The sequence below is a fragment of the Psammomys obesus genome, unplaced genomic scaffold, assembly GCF_907164565.1.
Source record: "Psammomys obesus unplaced genomic scaffold, mPsaObe1.curated_primary_1811, whole genome shotgun sequence".
NCBI classification, from domain to species: Eukaryota; Metazoa; Chordata; class Mammalia; order Rodentia; family Muridae; genus Psammomys; species Psammomys obesus.
The window spans coordinates 16,579,826-16,599,359 of record NW_026596149.1 but is presented as its reverse complement, the minus strand read 5'-3'; the positions used below and the strand labels follow the sequence as shown (position 1 = coordinate 16,599,359).

General features: G+C 41.9%; 1 protein-coding gene across 1 annotated transcript in view; it reads right to left on the bottom strand.

Moving 5' to 3' along the window:
• The window catches only part of Prkcq (protein kinase C theta), a 127,329-nt gene that overhangs the window by 40,644 nt on the left and 67,151 nt on the right, over window positions 1-19,534 (bottom strand). The window contains exons 5-12 of the mRNA XM_055593920.1: window positions 16,522-16,684; window positions 15,012-15,043; window positions 14,828-14,913; window positions 13,536-13,665; window positions 8,935-9,044; window positions 8,057-8,174; window positions 5,960-6,120; window positions 2,036-2,209 (exon numbers count right to left, since the gene is read on the bottom strand). Coding sequence (XP_055449895.1) covers window positions 2,036-2,209; window positions 5,960-6,120; window positions 8,057-8,174; window positions 8,935-9,044; window positions 13,536-13,665; window positions 14,828-14,913; window positions 15,012-15,043; window positions 16,522-16,684 — 974 coding nt within the window. The remainder of the gene's footprint in view (window positions 1-2,035; window positions 2,210-5,959; window positions 6,121-8,056; window positions 8,175-8,934; window positions 9,045-13,535; window positions 13,666-14,827; window positions 14,914-15,011; window positions 15,044-16,521; window positions 16,685-19,534) is intronic.

Sequence of the window (19,534 nt, the reverse complement as noted above, 5' to 3'; positions counted from 1 at the left end):
CACACACATACACATATCACACACATACACATATCACACACATACACATATCACACACACACACACACACACACACACACACAAAACAAAAATTTTCAGAAAAAGTACAAGAGGAAACGGGCAATGACAACACTCCCATGGTACACAGGATGAATCTGGAATTCATCTTGGAAGAGACAGAGCCTGTTCTTTGATTTCAAGTACCCACATCACCTAGAAAAATGGGAAGTCTCTAGTAGAAAATTTCTAACATTATCAGGAATTTTACCTTCCTTCTTGCTGCATCAAACAAGCTTACTTTCTCTTTGACAACTGGTTCTCAACCAGTGGGTCCCGACCCTTTCAGGAATTGAATGACTTTTTCAAAGGGGTTGCATGCATTAGACAGACTCCTTGGTAGCCAGACAGATGGGGAGAGGAGCCATGACTAGGTAATAAAAGTAGCAAACATCAAGATGGCTGGCCTCTTCCTCATCCTCCAGACCTGACATAAAAAGCCTGAAACTCCACATTGGAAATCAGTCTGGTGCTTTCTCAGACAATTAGCAATAGCGCTACCTCAAGATCCAGCTATACCACTCCTAGGCATATATCCAAAATATGCTCAAGTGTACAACAAGGACATTTGCTCAACCATATTTGTAGCAGTTTTATTCGTAATAGCCAGAAACTGGAAACAACCCAGCTGTCCCTCAACTGAGGGATGGATACAGAAATTGTAGTACATTTGCACAATGGAATACTACTCAGCAATTAAAAACAAGGAAATCATGAAATTTGCAGGCAAATGGTGTGAACTAGAAGAGATCATCCGAGTGAGGAACCCCAGAAGCAGAAAGAAACACATGGTATATACTCACTTATAAGTGGATATTAGATATATAATATAGGATAATCATACTAAAATCTGTACACCTAAAGAAACTAATCAAGAAGGAGGACCCTGGGTAAGATGATCAATCTTCATTCAGAAAGACAAAGTGGATAGACATCAGAGGAAGGTGAAAACAAGGAACAAGATAGGAGTCTACCACAGAGGGTCTCTAAAAGACTTTACCCAGATGGGTATTAAAGCAGATGCTGAGACTCATAACCAAACTTTGGGCAGAGTGCAGGGAATCTTATGAAAGAAGAGGGAGATAGAAACACCTGGAGAGGACTGGAGCACCACAGAGAGACCAACAGAACCAAAAAATCTGGGCCCAGGGGTCTTTTCTAAGACTGATACTCCAACCAAGAACCATTCATGGAGATAACCTAGAATCCCTGCACAGATGAAGCCCATGGCAGCTCAGTGTCCAAGTGGGTTCCCTAGTAATGGGAACAGGGGGTGTCTCTGACATGAACTCAGTGGCTGGCTCTTTGATCACCTGCCCTTGAAGGAAGCAGCCTTACCAGGCCACAGAGGAAAACAATGCAGCCAATGAGACCTGATAGGCTAGTGTCAGATGGAAGGGGAGGAGGACCTCCCCTATCAGTGGACTTGGTGAGGGGCATGAAAGGAGATGAGGGAGGAAGGGCAGGATTGGGAGGGGACAAGGGAGGGGGCTACAGCTGGGATACAAAGTGAATAAATTGTAATAAATTAAAAACAATTAAAAAGCCTGGAAGTTTAAAACAAAGGTCTTGTGGGCTTTTTCTCCTGCCTGCAGGACCTCTGCTGATGTACTGACTCAACAAGCTCAAGGCTGGATCAGGGCACGTTTACACAAGAGTTTAGACAACAAACTGACCAACCATTAACTAGGGGAGATAAGATCCTACAGAGACTTAAACACGCCAGCCCTAGAGAAGAGTCTCGATTTTCAGCTTCCCAACATCCCCTCTGCTTTGCAGAGGCTCTTTTTCTCCATGTGCCTTTTGCACGTGTGTGCATCATCTCCCCCAGGAAAAGCCTTTCTTAACTGCATTCTCCTGCTGCTGCTTGCTGTGTTTGAAATGTCTCTGCTGCTACATGTTGAGCCCCAGATTTTTCCTGCCTTTTAATTCTTTAACCGGCAGAGAATTAGGACCCCTGGAGGGATGGAAAGCATACCTTGGTCTGGAATGTGCAGAACATGTGAGTTAGGAAGGGATGCTCCCAAGCCAAGGACAGAACCCTCTTCTCCACCATGGTACACTCCACATCATCGTCCATCAACACCACATCTTTCTTTAGGGCTTTTATTGCGAAAAATTGATTTGTTCTCTTGAACTCCGCTAGGAAAACCTACAGGGAAGGGAGACAGCAATCCTAGTTTAGAATACAGGTTTCTGCACAGTAAAGAAGAGATAAAGCAGGGTTCAGAGAGATCTGTTCTGGGTGGGTAAAGAAAAGGCTTTTCTCGGTTTCTGTCTGGATAGTGTCTCATTGTTTGGGATGTCACTAAGCGTTCCATATCATCCTCCTTTCACAAGGTTTTCACAAAACTGTTATGCATTTGGGAGATCTTTTTCTTCATGCATGAAAGGTCTTGGGGCTGGGGTGTAGCTCAGTAGGTAGAGCACTTGCCATGCACGCAGGGAGCCCTGGGTTTGACCCTCAGCACTGCATAGACCAAGTACGATGACCAAGTCTCCCATCCTACTGCTTGGGAGGTGAAGGGAGAAGTCAGAAGTTACAGGTCATCTTTGGCTACATGGTGAATTTGAGACTATTCTGAGCTTCATGATAGAACTCACCACGATTCTCAGTACTGAACACTGCCGAATCGGTATTAACGATAATGATAATAATGTTAATAATACTCTCTCTGAGTTTAAAGTATTAAACTTCCTCAGACTCATGGACTTACTCAAGGGAAGATCGAAACCCAGAGCTTACTTTCCCATTTGGTTTCTTGTCTCATGTGTTAACAGATACCAGATGGCATATAATGAGTTTAAACAACTTTAGATTTTCAAATGAGTCAGGAGAAGGCCTTGGCAGTGGGAAGAACATGACACTTAAAATAGCTATGGGCGAGTGAGCAAAGCTGTTGATCTCCCTGGCTTCAGCTTCCTGAGCCTTCAAAGGTCTGCCAGGGTTAGGGGAAATTACTTTTTAACTGATTTACGGGACGATGGTGACAGCCAAATGTGATGAAGTAAAGAGGTTGAGAAGCTATAAAATGATTTCTAAATGAGAATTATAAGAACTTTTTAACTATTTTAGAATCTACGTTACTTTTTTATTTATGTTATGTGTGTCTGTGAGTATGGGGATGTGCTGGAAGTGCTCAAGGAGGCCAGGAGAGAGCATCAGATATTCTGGGCTGGGGTTCCAGGCAGCAGTGAGCTGCCTGCTGTAATCTTAAGGACTGAGCCATCTCCAGAGTCCTGAGAATCATAAACTTTCTTAGCATTTGCGTCTTTTATTTGACTTTTAGGGAAAGTCAAAGTCAATGGCACCAAACTGAAAATGCAAAAGTTTTAAATGATACCGTTTAAAATGATACTATGGGGCGCTGGGGTGTAGTTCAGTTGGTGGCATGCTTGCTTTACCATGCTTGCAAGCCCTGGGTTTGATACTGAGCACTGCAGGCACGGTCTGCAGTCCTGTGATCTCAGCACTGGGGAGGTAGAAGCAGAAAGATCAGGAGTTCAAGGTTATTCTTCCACTGTGCAGTGAGTTTGAGGTCAGCCTGGGCTATATGAAATCTTGTTTCTTTGTTTTGTTTTTAAAGAGATATGACAGGCCTCTGAAAGCTGACTTGGAAGAGTGATTGGAGCTTGGCTGAGAACTCAGAAATATAAATTATGTTCACATCTTCAGAAAACAATGTAATCTGTTAGCCCTGGCTTAAAGGCATATTGAAAAAAGTCACAGGCTACCATTTTGGTTAGAAGCCATGTTTTCCACAGAGAGCCAAAAGAATGATGAAATGTAAATTCTTGAGAACCTTTGATATTCTGAGAAAGAGAAATAGGTGAGCTCAGTTTCTGCCTGTTCAGTGTGGATAGCCTGGCGTCTCAGTGCAAAAAAGGCACCATGCATTTGGCATAGAGTGAGAAGGTACGTAGAGCCCAGAATGTCCCCAGAGATACTTAGCAAGGTATGTGTGTTTAGCTTACTATCATCCTTATTAACCTTGTTCAAGTGTAGAAATCCACATGGGAACAAAGAAAGATAAACATTTCATTAACAAAAGTACTCAGCTGATAATTGTTTCTTTTAGTAAACCATCCTAACACCAGCAGTAAAGTAACAGCCAAGAAGGCAATTGCCATTTACATAATGTCCTTTCAGTTTTCCGTATCTAGTTATAATTGCACATTAATTGCTGCTAAATTATAAAAAAGACTGGCTGTAAAATTGCCTATTACACTCAGATTAACACCAAATGAACTGTTGTGGTTTGTGTTATTGTAGAAGTGAAAAGAATTCATGGATCCCAGCTACAGTTTGCAGGGCTGAGTAGGTTTTATGAAAAGAAAATGCATCAGTTCTCAAATGCAAACATATTGGAACACAGTATTATTCAGCCCACAGTGGAGGCTTGGGTGCACTTGAGTTTGTTTATTGTTAAATAAACTGGGTAGACATGGCTGGCACAGTCTGGCCAGAAGGTGCTTAGTGTATTCCATGACTCCCACAGTCATGGAATAGTGGCCCTTGGTTAAAAATTTCCTAGGAGTTCCATCAACACTAGGAAAATAGTCAGGAACCCTAGTAATAAATTACATATCCTTAATGTCTAAAATACCCCAAAGCCTGTACTCTATAACGCCCACCTTTATAATCATTAACTTAGAAATTTTCTGTTGTCACCGATGGTTGAAAAATTCCTTTGTGAGTGTATAAGTGATTGTGTGTGTGTGTGTGTGTGTGTGTGTTTGTATATGTGTCCTGTGTTCATCTCTCTCTGGATTTTGAGATAGGGTCTCTTGTTTCCTTAGAACTGACTAATGTGGCTGTCTGGTCAGCAAACCCAAGAGAACTTGTGGTTGCTGTGTTTCCAGGGCTTTGATTACAAGCACATGCCAATAAACCTGACTTGCTGATGTGGGTGCTGGGCACTGAACTTGGGTCCCCTGGCTTGTAACCTGAGCTCTTGACTAACTAAACTACCCCGGCCCTGAGGATAACTTCTTTCTCTTCACCTCCCCCTCCCTTTCTCTTTCTCTTTCTCTCTCTCACTTTTTGTCTCTCACTTTCTCTCTCTCTCTTTCTCCTCCTCATTCTGCGTTTTTCCCCCCCTATGGCTGACAGAGACAAACTTTACCCCTACCCTTGCCCAGTGAGTAGCAAGAAGGCTATGGAAGGAGGACTTTTCCCAAGGTTCATTTTCTAAGAATTCCTTAAACCACAGGGTTTTTTGTTTGTTCGTTTGTTTTTAAGATTTATTTGTTTTCATGATGTTTTGCCTGTATGTATGTCTGTGTGAGGGTGCCAGATCCTCTTGAACTGGACTTACAGACAGTTGTGTGCTGCCATGTGTGTGCTGGGAATTGAACCCTGGTCCTCTGGAAGAGCAGCCAGTGCTCTTTACTGCTGAGCCACCTCTCCAGCCCTCACGCTATAGTCGGTGTCTGAAAGTGTATCTTCTCCCTCCTCTTCTTCATGTGTCAAGGTGAAATCTTGGCATCCATTACTTGAAAAGTATGAACATATTTGGAGATGGGCTTCTAAACATGTAATTAAGGTTAACCAAGGTCACACCCTAGGCACAAGAAATGCAAAACAATATTCTAGGCATGGGGAAGAGACAATGAAAAAACAAAACAAAACAACCAGTGTGAACAGGAAATGGCCAGTCCCCCTGATTCTTTGGCGCTCAAAGACATCAAACTCATGAGCATATGATGTATGTAGACTGAAATCAAATGGTAAAAGCAAGGAAACAGAGAGTGCTATTGCCAGAGTCACTCAGCAACCAATTCAATGGTGGATGTTCTCTGCCCTCTCACAGCACATTGTGGGGTGCTATCCATAGAGTCTGGTCCTAGAAACTTAGTGTCACCTACTAGGGACTTTAGCCTGAAGTTCTTTTTAGCATACCTTGCCAAAACTTCCTTTCCCCAACATTTTGTGGAGGACAAAGTCATCAATCTTCAGTTTCAGGTGCAGAGAGGCTCTTTGCAAGCTCACTTCAGGTTCAGGAAGACGGCTTGTTTTATCTGTCCCATCCAAAGGGGACTCCCAGGAAATTCCCTGGGGCTCTGAAAACAGTAGATCACGTATTAAACTTGAACAGGTATGCTGGTCAGTGTAGACACATAGGTCACCCCCCCACTTCCTTCCTCCACATCTCATTCTGAGGTTTCATCTAAGTCAGTGCAACCCCTTTCCATATGTCTGTAAATCTGGCATTTGGGGTATGGGATGTGTCTCTTTGTCTAGCCAGTAGCCTAGGAAATGGTCTAATTTAAGAAAGAGTGGACCCAGGATCAAATCCAGGATGGCTGTAGTGACACACGCCTTTAATTCCAGCACTCAGGAGGCAGAAGCTGGCAGATAGCTCTGTTAGTTCGAGGCCAGCTTGATCTACAGTGTGGGTTCCAAAATTGTGTGAAACCCTGTCTTGAACTTCCCACCTCGACAAAAAAAAAAAAAAAAAAAGAAAGAAAAGAAAGAAAAAAAAAAAGATTGAACTCAATCAAAGGCTATGTATTTATGTGGGGGTGGGGAGAGAGAAAGGGAGAGAGGTAGAGGAGAGGAGAGGAGAAGAAGAGAGAGAGAAAAAGGGAGAGAGAGGGAAAAAGAGGGATAGAGAAAGAGAGGGAGAAGAAAGAGAGGGAGAAAGAACTTTTAATAACCTCAGGTCATGGGGAAATAGGAATTTTCACAAATCTAGGGAAAGAGGTATCACCACTGTCTGTGGCTCCCAGACATAGTGGCAACAATTTCCATTGACCACGATGTGAGCTCTAAGAACATAAAATCTAGCAGGTTGTTAAAGATCTGAACCACACTATGTTTCATGGTCTTCAAGGCAAGATGCTACTGCACTGATCGTTACTGATCTTCCTTACCACCTGAAAATCCTTCCACGATGAAATCTGAATCTCTCTTTAAGAATTTTATGTCAATTTAGCCCTTGCATGATGCCAAAAGAAGTATAGAAAAAATATTTGTAGGAATCCTCACCGCATGACTATTATTATTAACATTATTTCTTTGTGTGAGGGGGTATGCGTATGTAAGGGGTGCACATACATGTGTCTATGTCTGTGTGTGCATGTGTGTATGTGTGCATGCACATGCATGCTTATGGAAGCCAGAAGTCAGCCTCAACTATCATTCTTCGGGCACCATCTACCTTGTTTTTGAGACAGGGTTTTAAACTGGCATGGAACATGCCAGCTAGGCAAGGCTGGCTGTCATGGGGCCCAGGTATCCACTTGTCTCCACCTCCCATGGCACTGGGATTACCAGTACATATCATGTACAGCTTTTTAATTTTTTTTTTAAATATTGATTTAAGTCTTGAACTCAGGTCCTTGTGCATACAATACAAGTACTCACCAACTGAGCCATCTCTTGAGTCCTTAATGTTATTTTATTCTTTAAGTCCAAAGAACATATTTTATAATGTTTGTTGAAATGATTCAGTGCCTAGAATCATGTAGCTGCATGTTCCTGTGAACTACCTTCAGGCAGAAGGAACTTCTACAACATGACAAAGTCTAAGGCTTAGGGCCTGACTCTTCTTTTTCTTCATGTCTTGAGCCCTCACAGAAGAGTCTCAGCAGTGCAGAACAACAGTGGTGATGCCCGTCCTTGTATTGTTTTACAGTAGATTAATGTCTATAAAATCACTTGCCATAGATAGGGCATGACATTCTAGACCCCTACCACCTGCAACCCCCTCACAAAGAAAACCTAGTTAGGTGTATTTCAGTTTTACTCTTAGAAAGAGTAGTAGAAGGAGAGGAAACTGTAATCAGGATATATTGTATGGAAAAGAATGTATTTTCAATTAAAAAATAAAAAGAAAAGAAAGTAGGGGACTCATGGTTGGGGATTGGGTCTGTAATCTTTAAACAGAGACAAGGGAAGCTCACTAGACTAGGTACACGAAGAACTCAAATTCAGAGACTACAGGGTCAAGTTGATCATGATCAAACACTGATACTGATTGACAGCAATAGCTACCTCTTTTCCCAGGTATCGGTGCGCATGGCGGACTGGTTTCGCATTTAATGGAGCATGGGAGACCAATTTCAACGGGGCCTTCTCGGAAGATGTGTTCTGAATCTCTTAAGGAGCGAGCCTAGATCATAAACAGGGTCAGACCACCCAACCAACTGTAGTTGCCACCATCTCCCACCGCAGAAAGCACACTGTGCTGTCTCTGAGGACAAAAGGCTCTGAAGGGTTTTACATGAGTGGGGACATCCAGAGCTTTTCTTCCCTTCAGTACTCTTAGGATTCCTTGGTCTTGCATCTGCTGCATTGAATGAATCAACAGCGGGTACTTGGCTTCTTTTTTGCACTTCAAGGGGACTATTTGGAATCACCCATACAATTAGCCTCATTCTTTAACAAGTAAGAAAGAATAGAAAGTCAATGAAAATATAGCTTATATAGAAGGGAATTCCAGGTCTCAATGAGAATTAGTTCTTAAGAGATGGAAATTTAACCTATGACAAAGCATAAATGGCTAGGCAAATGTTTCCTAGACTGAGTGTCCTGAGGTATTTCTGGAGATAATTCTAGAAAATAGATCTTTTCTCTCCAGCTTCTTGAACAGCCCTAAAATATACAGATAATGCTGGCAGTAAATCTGCAGTAATTTTAATAAATTTACTCTTTTCTCTACCTGTTCATTCTATGAAGAGTTTATTATAGTCACACAGACACATGAATTCAGTAAGTATCTCAAAGGTGGTAATATGGGCATAAAGATGAAAATATGGAAGTGACTGTTCATAAGGACACTCAGGGACAGATAGAGCCAGAGAGCAAAGGACCTGAGTGGCCCTTGTTGAGTGGACACAGGAGAAATATCATCAGCTCAATGTTTTCTTTACCTGTTGGGTGCTTTCAATCATTGCTAGTGCTTCAGCCATTAGCTTCTGGTTTATACCACAGAGATTGGCGACCTTTGTCTGGCATCGGTGGTGGACGTTCATACCACATGCTGAAAGGAAGAAAGCAGTCAGCAAGGAGCAGGGAAAGAAACCCTGAGTGGAAAAAAAAAACCAACTAAACAAACAAAAACAAAACAACAAAACAAAAACCACCTTCTTGAGGGAGCATCAGTCTTATTTCTAAGGCAAGGAAGTCTGTAGTTGGTATTGCATCTTACATGGACTGTGGATCGAAGCACCAAGCTGACATTGGTCCTATCGATAGTGTTAGAAAATTCTATGATACAAGAAGGTGCTTTCCCTCTCCGGTCTGGAGACTGAGTATCCTATCCCAGCTGTGCTGGGTGGAGCTTCTCTACTCTCTGGGATGAAGCCTAAACTGTGGCCTCAACCTTGAAGAAGGGAACTGGTTAGGGATGAGGTGGTGCTTATATGTTAAGGGATAGCAATGGGCAGGAGGAAAGAGGCCCAGAGACCACTGGGTCACTTCAGGAGGAGGTATTGTTAATAGACTTCCCAACTGGTGATGACCGGGTCATGAAATGAGGACACAGGTCTGAGCCCTGGCTAGTGGGGGGCATCCAGGATGGCTGTGTCTCCCGTGAACAGAACTAAGAGACTGGACGGGACTTTGGAAGGAAAAAAAATTAAACAGTTGTTGACCTAGGAGTGAAAGAAGCTTTTTGTTGGACTGTAGTGCCAAGGTATGGCAGTTCCCCTTGAAGGACTGGACCCAGGCACTAGGCCTCATATTTGACAAAGTTGCATAGGCTTCCATATGAGCCATAGGAAGAAAGACACAGGCTTTGTCACTGTGGGTTCACACGGTGATAGCAACATCAGCCTGCCAGCTGGACGGAGGTCATGCTTCCATGTTCAGGCTCCCAAACATACATCTCCAGATATTATGCAAATACAGGAAGGTCAGAGGACCCCTTCCCTTATTGGAATTGTGCTTAAGTTAATATCAAGGTCATAAATAAAATAAAACTTCTTACGTGTGGGTGAATGTTTTAACTTTACATCTATGACATAGTTAACAGAAAAAGCCTCAGGGGAGAGAGCACAGTGCCCTTCATCTCTGTAGGTCTTGCAAGATGTGGCTTTTAGTTTTTCCATAGAAAAAGAAAGAGACATGGTCAATATGTGAGGATGGTGTTTGCTGGTCTCAGCTGAACTTGCATGAGCTTGATCAAAAAGCCTAGAGTGTTTCTGAGTTGGGTCTCTAATACTACATACAGTCCTCTCTCTCCTCTCCCCCCCTCCCTGTCCCTCCTTCTTCTTCTCTCTCTCTCTCTCACTCTTTCTGCCCCCTCACTTTCTCCACCCCTCTCATTCTTTTTCTCTCTCTCCACACTGGCTGCTAACTCTGACCCTACCAGCATTCTGATTCACAAGTTCTGATAACAACAGCATAGGGGACTAAGTTAAACTTGCTGTGACACGGGACCCCTGTTTTTACCTATAAGGGGATGTGTGCCCTCATGAGTCTATATAAACACCACTATTACATCATATTACTAGTTTTTAGGAAAAAAAATCCTTTTGAAAGATCACCATAACAGTCAACAGAAAAGCTATCATAAAGATTCCAAGCTCCAGCAGATGAAATTCTACCCTCACATACTATTTGCTTTGACCAAACTACTTAAACATTATCCTACTAGAATTAGGCGTTAAGACCCAAATTTTAATCTTGACTGCTTTTTAGCAATTCAAGTGCAAAGAGCGTCACACAGTGACTACAGTTCAGCAAGTACAACTTCTCTTTCATCTTTACAATTTATTACATCGCCATATATTAAAATATCTAGGTGGGGCTGGAAGGTGGCTCAGTGGCTTAGAGTACTTGCTGCTCTTGCAAAGGATCCAAGTTTGCTTTCCAGCACCTATGTCATGCAGCTCACAACTTCCTGTGACTCCAGTTCTGAGGAACCCAGGGTCCTCTTCTGACTTCCATGGACACTTGGACTCACATGGACACACACACACACACACACACACTTTAAGATAAAACAACTTTAAAATCTCAAGGTGAAATTGTGCAGCCTTTATTTTTTAAATAGTCCATATTTTTCTAGATAGTTCATCATAAAACAAACAAATATTATCTATGTAAATACGTTTCATTTGCTATAAAATTTCTTTTAAAGTAATACATTTTATGTATATTTAAAATCTTTAGTGGTGGCACTAAAAATTCTGTGTTGTTGGTATAACTACAATGGATTTCTTTAGTGGGTTTTAAGGCTTTTATTTGGTTGCTGTTGTTGAGACAAGAGTCTTACTATGTAGCATAGGCTGGCTTTGAACTGGTCATTCTCCTGTCTCAGCCGGTATGTAAGTAAGACGCCAACTGAGAATTAGGTACATTGGGATTTTTATTTTACTTTGCTCCTTAAAATTGTTGCCAGGTCTAAGCTTGACTCTGATGCTCAGTCAGGAAGAAAGGCCTTTATTCCCACTGTAACACCACGAGTCTTTGTTACTAACCTATCAGGTGGAAACTTGACCTCTGTGAGCGCAAATAGTCCCTTCTGATGACTATTTTCATGGGAATTATTGTGGGGAAAGAAAGAAGACAGTGTAGAGGTGGAAAGGCTACCACACTCACGGAGGTGACTGATTAGCAGCAAAAAACTGAGGCAGAGAGAGAGGGGGGCGATAAAGAAAACTAGAGGAAGGGATGAGTAGAGTCAAGAAGTCAGGAAGAAAATAAAAAAAGAAAGAAGTGAGGAAGAAGCCTGGCAGAGAAAACAGGAAGACTGGGGATATGGAAAAACAAGATGGAAATTGAAGTGGAGAAGGGGAGGGGAAGGGAGGGGAGGGAAGAAGAGGGAAGGGGAGGGGAAGGGAAGAGGAAGGAAGGGGAGGAGAAGGGGAGGAGAAGGGAGGGGAGTGAAGAGGAGGGAAGGGGAGGAGAAGGGGAGGAAAAGGGAGGGGAGGGGAAGGGAAGTGAAAGGAATACAGAGAGGAGGAGAAGGGGAGGGGATGGAATGGGAAGGAAAGAATGTTAGAAAGGGTAAAGCAAGCACAGGACTATGAGATAATGCCAGGGAATCTTCAGGGAAGTTCTAAGCTTTGCAATCACACTGTCAGGAACAACTCTGCCTTGGCAAGTTGGCACCAAGGCTCCCAGGAAACGAAACCTGACCATGAGCCTGTCACAGGAGTAGCAAGCAATTAGAGTTTTGCCATTTGCCTTTCTGCTTATACATTTAGGATACTGGAACATTAATGTTACCTGGGAATTAATAATATTTCCCATAATCCTGCATACCAAAGTTTTCTTTTTTATAAACAGCCATGCATATGGAGCAAAAGACACAAGTAGGACTTTAGGATCCACAAAGAGCCTCTTGAGGTTATTCTGACTGCCAGTGACCAACATGGTAACAATCTGTAAACCCTGCTCTTCCTGCCTCTGCTAAGATGTCATTCCTAGGGCCCACCAGGTACCTGAACACCACTGAGCTGAGGAAGAGGAGGCGGGAGAGAATGGTTTTCACATTTAGGAGGCCATCGCCTGCTCTTAAAGGAGAAGAAAAAAAAAAAAAAACAAGTGATGTTGCAAAATAAAATATTTAATAGTCCACCATCAGAAATGTCTTTGTTGTGGTAAGAAATGGTCTTGTGAATTATCCAGGGCTCACCTTCTCCTTCCCTCTCACATGGAAGGCAGAGTGCCTTGTTTTTCCTTAGACATTTTCACCCTTGTGGCTCCCTAGTTATAGCATTTCAGTTTTTAAACTTGGAATTTTTGATCAAGAATGCTTTGTTTCTCTTTTCCCTGTAGGTCTGAGTACCTCCATAATTAGTGAATGGTGGCTTGTATATAGATAAAATAAAAAGAAGATGATAGGTGCTAATTATAGCTTAGTTCTGCAATAACCCAAACTGTAGGGGAAGGGAGGGGGTGGTCAGTCCTGAATACAGTCTTGTCTGGGCACTTGGAATTCACAACCATAGTTTAGATGTGTGCTCTGCAGCTGACATCCTAGAATTCCTCTCTCTAGAACCATCCACCAGCCAAATGGACATGCATGTTTGCTCTTTGATGGGGTGACAGAAATAATCTCATTAACTGGTATTAAGAAAGGTGGACTCCACACAGCTCAATCTGTTAGATTCAGTCAGAGTGAAGAGTCCTTGGCAAAAGAACCAGTCAAAAGAGCAATTCTGTCTTCCTTTTACTCCAGAAGTGAGGTATAACATTGAAATATGGGAACAGGATATTTGACCTTGACCATATGCTATTGAGCTTTGACTTTAATTTGTTGAATCTTGACTTTGACCCTAAGCTATTGAACCTTAGCCTTGAATCTGACTGGCTGTGCACTTTTCTCATAAGTGAAAAATGGGGCTGTGGTGGGGTGGAAGGGTAATAATGGAAGTGCACTACCTCAGGAAGGTGGCATGCATCTTCACAGGCACATATGATGAGTACAGGGGCCATGATCTAGAGCCTATTTTTTCCCTCCATAATGCACAGACAACCTTGGGGCTATGCACAGGACCCACACTGACTCCTTTGCACTCACCATCACACTTGAGTCCTTGCCTTGCCAGCCCCCACAGCAGGGTTCCACAATGCTCACAGAAGGTTGGACTCTTGTAGTTGTAGACTTTGAATCTGTGTGGCATGTCAATCTTGAATCTCTCCTTGTGGAACTGAAAGGCAGACAGAAGGCCTGGCTGCACAGGTGTCCCCAGGCCTCAAATCTCTGAGAGTCTCCTGGACATATGACTCACAGTGATTGGAATGAAAATATGCACAGCATGAAACTTCTCCCCATCCTACTGCCTACCACCTTCCTGAGGAATCTGAAGAAGCCTGCAACTCTTCCAGGTGAGAGCCCATGTGCCATCTGCATGTGTCAAAGCATGTGCCAAGCACAAGGTACCCACAGCTGATGTCTGAGGCATCTGTCTTGACAGATGGGGTGACCATGTCAGGAAAAGGGGTATATTCATACTTTTTGTTTTCAAATGGGAGATAAGTAAACATTCATTTGGTATTGCACAATGCCAATATTAACATTAGCTCAAGATCCAGGAACATTTGAATGTTGAGAGGAGGCCTAGCGGATTCAAGATATGACAGCTGGAGACTCTTGGTCTGATGTTTGTGTATGCCAACTAAGTAACCAGGGTCAGTGAACGCCTGTAGTGCAGTGGGTTAGAATTGAGAAGCACATGCAAATCACATAGTAGGACTTGAGGACTCAGTAAAGAAAAATAGTGTAAGATATTTTTATATTGATTATATATTGAAATATTAATAGCCTTGGTTCAATTAGTTATGTGACTAAAATAAAATTCTATTTGTTTCTCCTTTATATAACTTTTTTTTTCCTTGTGTTACCAAGGATTGAACCTAAGGCCTCTCTCATGCTAGGTGAGTACACTGGCACTAAGCCATATTTCTACCTGTTTTATTCTATTTCTAGGAAGAGTCTCGCTCAGTCACCCAGGCTGGCATTGAACTCACTTTGTAGCTCAAACAGGCCTTGAACTTGTAATGCCTCAGTGTCTTGAACTGCAGTCCTATGGTACCACACCCTGTTTGTTTGTTCCTTCTTTACTGTGGCCACTTGAAAGGTTAAAGTTACACATATGACTCTCATTTTATTTCTATGGGACAGTACTATCCCAGGTTTAGGTGAATATCAGAACCTTGATGACAATGTCCCCTTGAATGTGTAAGAAATGAAGATAACCCCATTTTCAACAGGGGTTTTTAGTAGCTATTGAGATTAACTGTGAGGCTGACAACCCGATTCGCTGGAAAAGGTGAAGAGAGTAAATAAATTGAATCTAAATATGCTAATACCATGGTTTCTCGGCTGTTGATAGCTGATCCTGTGCATTTGGCTATCACTTTATCGATACACTTCTTGTGAATTGCTGCATTACATTCTGAAAAGAAAAAAAAATGCCATTTGTGATTTTTGGGGGTCAAGGGACAAATCAATGCAAAGAATGCTGAGGATACAAACCAAATGCTCAGGACTTACGTCGGCACTGGTAGCCCTGCTTGTTCAGCCCCCTGTAACAGAGCAATGCTTCGTTTAATCGCAGGTTCACATCAACACTAGCAGCAGAAACATTCTAGAGGTAAGTGAGATTGCAGATATGCCTAGAACCACAGAGCACTTTCTCAGACCAGTAGCCCATGCATATCCCTTGCCAAGAAGTTATTTTAAGTATATGTTGCTTTACTTAAAATTTTTGTAATCAATTAAGTGATATTCATTTCCTCTTCATCTTTGTAATTTTGAGCAAACCTGTGCTTAACCACACTAGACCAAAATGTAGTGAAGCTCCTAGCAATAAATTCCTACATTCCTTGCTGAAAAGTCACTGTCTGTTTTAAAAGTCACCTCACTCACTCCCGGTTTATACACAGATGAGCACACTCGTGTGTAAAGTATCTTCTTTCCTCATTCTGAGACGCTGCAAGTATCAGCCAGCCATAAAGCTCAGCCTAGAGACACATTCCTGAGCAGCGCTGCTGATTACAGACAAAGGAAACAAAGGAAGTCGACTGATTAGAGGAACAGCAGTTAATGAATGTTCACCCTAATTTGTTGGCTTGAGGATACCCCATGAAGGGGGAACTTGCGCACTGAAGATTCTGCAGGAGCCCCGGGGACCAGCGTCTCTTAGTGGGCACAGATGTTGAGCGCAGAAGCAAGCATCATTTCGCTCCCACTCTACCGTAGCTTTTGCTAGGTGGTTACACTCGTCTCCGAGGCTAAGACACCCAGGAGCTTCATTCCAGCCATTTGTTGCAGTTTGATAGTGCTGTCTGTGCAAGCTGCAGCAATGCAGCAGTTGTGTTATGGGGGAATGAAGATGTCATCTACAAAATTATACAGCTTTGCTTATAATAACAATATACCCTCTTCATCTGTTCCTTCCCTACTGCACCAGCAGCCTCTCATGTGGTCAAAAACAAAACTTTGTCAGGCCTTCTTATGGTTTGGATTCAAAATGCCCCAAAACTGTGTGCTAATATTTTGGAAGCTGCCAGTGGTGATATTTGAACCATAAGGAGGCAGGACCTGGTCACTGGGAGTGTGACGCTGAAGAGAATGCTGGGACTCTGGGGTTTTCTTTCCCCTTCTCTTGCTTCCTGGATGCTTTAATGTGCCTTCAGCAGCTCTGCCTAGCCTCAACATCTTGTCTTGTCACAGGCCTAAAATAAAAGGGATAGGCAATCTTTTTTGAAGCTATTTTATAAACCTATTTTTTTCTTTAAGTTTGATAATTTTGGGTATTTTCATAGTCAAGGAGAGCTAACTGATGGAAGGGTCTTTCTGAAGTGGGTCTCACTCTTCGAGAGCCATGTTATAAAAATCTTGTGTTGAACTTAACTTTTTAGATTACCATGCTGGTGAGCCCACTGACCACCATTCTGTAGGACTCAGCCCTTCTCCCTCCCTCACAGTGGAGCACACGGTGCTTAGCAGTGAGAAAATGCATAACGCGAAGCTTGGGAGTAAAAATAGAGAGTTACTGTACCAGACAAATTCATGGCAGACAGAACAAAATGTAGGTTGAGGGAAAAAGGTGGCTGTGAACTCGTGACACTTGACATGGTGGACTTTAGCTTGTTTGATGGCTCCTCGGCGATGATGCAATGCAAAGAATCCTTCATTCTCAAATTCACTCATGTCCTTTGTGTCTGGAGAGAGAGAACAGGGGATGAGGTGAAGCAATATGACGGCCCCAGCTGGGTGGAGAGGGTAGGGACTTGAGGAAAAACTGAAGTGATGCTGAGTAAACACACAGCCTCCCATGGGCCTCTGAAGGTGGGAATGCCACCAGGCTTCTGCTCTAAATCTGACAGTATGGAATCACCATGGGGGGTATTACTCAAGGATTGTCTTGGTCAGTTGTTTACTTCTCTAAGCTCACTAGCCCTCTTTAGTGTTTAAAACCAGAATTCTGATATTTCAAGGTACCAAAGATTGCAAGGAGCTGCCCAGGCCTTTGCGTCAGGGCACAGTACTTTTGGGAGAAGTTTAATGTCCTGGCTTCTGATGTCTACAGTGATCAAAGACACAAGCTCCAGTCAGAAAGTGCCAGAAAATTAATAGCTCAAAGTAAGTCTAGGTAATCTTGTGTTATTTACAGCAAACTGTCAAATTTAAACGTCTTCCATCAGCCCTGGGCTCACGGGTAGTCATTTTTTATATGTTATTATGCTCAGATGACAGTCTCCCAAAGGGTTGAAGCATCTAAGATGATTGAATCCTGAAAGTGTCTATAATGCCAAGGCTGATGCTCAAGACCCACAAGGACCACATCCTTGTAGAGCAATGGACACTTCAGCAAGTGGAATTAACGTGGCAAACAGTAAGGAAATAATGGAAACAATGACCTAACACTAGAGCAAGGGTAATCAATTTAATGATTATAATGTTTAGCATCATAATTTATAAGAGGTTGGAGATTATTTGATCATTTGCTGTCTTTTTTTTCAATCTACAAAAATAGAAATTTAGAATTAGTGCTCATCTTATTTCAAATGCATAAACAGTTAAAAATGTGGAACTAAATTGCTCCTATTATGGCTCAGCCGTGAGAGGTTGGATCACATACTTGAGGTAGGTGTTTCCATCAAGAAACCTTATTTTGACATTGTCAGTAGTGGCTGGCTAGAAACACAGTAGACAGACAAATGCAGAGATTTTGTGCATGTAGAGGCCTTTCCCTAGGAACCCATCTGAGGTTTATGATACAGTTTAGGGCTCACATCTTCCTTGCAGCCATTCCTGGCTCTATTCTACAGAAACCTCAAGCTTCTTGGTGCAGGGAATTCCCAATACTTTTCTCATAGTTCCTTGGATGGGTCATGATGCTTTGCCCACCACTTTTAGCATAGATTAATCAGATTAGTTACTTGGAATTATGATGGGAATAAATTAAGATTGGTGAGTGATAGACTGTCACCAAGTTAATAATTTTCTTCCCTAATTTATAGAATAATTATACAGATAAACCTGTAAGTTGCGACCCATATGTGTCAATTCTTAATAAAATCAGACATTGCTATTTTAGTTTAGATGAAATGAAATAGAGCAAACAAAAGTATAAAATACATGCAATCTCGATAAAAATGAATATTTGAGAGCCCTAATTGCTTTACTATAAACACATACATAAACCTCTATCATTTACGTCTATGCCTATATCATTTATATATCCATGTATATAACCTTATGTACATTAGACTACATTAAACACATTAGAATAGTCCAGAAATGAATTTTTTCCTTGATCCTTCCAGTGGCTTACTTTAGCCTCAATATTTTCAATCATTTTAATGATATACCTATGTAAGAGCACAGGCTGTCTTTAATTCTTTTGGTGTTGGCTGTGTTTCTTTCTGAAGTGCCTTCTTTGGCCATTTATTTTGTAGAAACAGCTTCAGATATTTTATTTAATTGCATCTTTTGTATAATTGACCTGTTTTCAGTTAATCAAACACTGATGTTTCCTGAACATCTCTGAGGAAAGTTCTGTGCATTCTACAGAATTCCAAGATGAATCCTATTCATTGAATATCTACAGCTAAGCCAGAGAAACATAAAGAACACACAGAGAGCAGCAGCCGGTCATAAAGGCCAGTATGTGGTAGTGTAGACCCTGATGGTTATGAGGACCTGGGAAAACAAACTAATAAAGGAAACCAAATTGAGAAAGTTGAAAATTTAAGAAGAAATATTAGATTCCTACAAATGAGAAAGAAAAAAAAAAAGACTCTTCAGCATTGACAAATCTCAAAGAAGTTGAAGGCTGAAAAACTAGGAGCTTGTTCAGAAACAAGTCTCAGAGAATGCCACGTTAGCAGGTTGATCAAGATATAAGCAGACTTTTAGGGTTTAAGAATCAAGGGAGCTGGACGCATGCTCTGCCCCTAACTCGGAGACCATCTCCAACTGATATAACCACTAGCAAATGAAAACTTGGTTTCCTCCGAGGCAGTCTTAGTAAGGAAACTCCTAAGGGCCAGCTGCATGCCTGGCACTAGATGGCCAATCGAAAATGAACTCAGTGGCATCTCTTTGGAGGTTCCTGTCACATAATGTCATGTCAGGGCTCTCTTCCTCTTTTTTTTAAAGTTATCTTACTCTTTTTTAACTTTTATTTTAATACATACATATATATATATATATATATATATAGGTATGCATTTTTCCCTTCTCTCTGTTTACCATACAGGGCCTTTGCAGCATATATTATGGATTCCACTTTAGTACATTTTTGGGGAATTCCTGAGTGTGTGGATGAGTAGGTCTCTATTTTATGACCATTCTTTTGGGCTCTTTTTCTTCTGTTTGTTTTGTCCAAATGCAATGTGTTGGCTTTTGTCTCTTCTTACTATATTTTATTTTACTTTGTTTTACTGTCATCCCATAGGAGCCGGTTCTTTTTTTCTAGTGAGAGACAGAGAGGGGGTAGATCTACATGAAAGGAGAGGATCTGGAAGGAGTAGAGGAAGGGGAAACCCTAATCAGTACATATATAT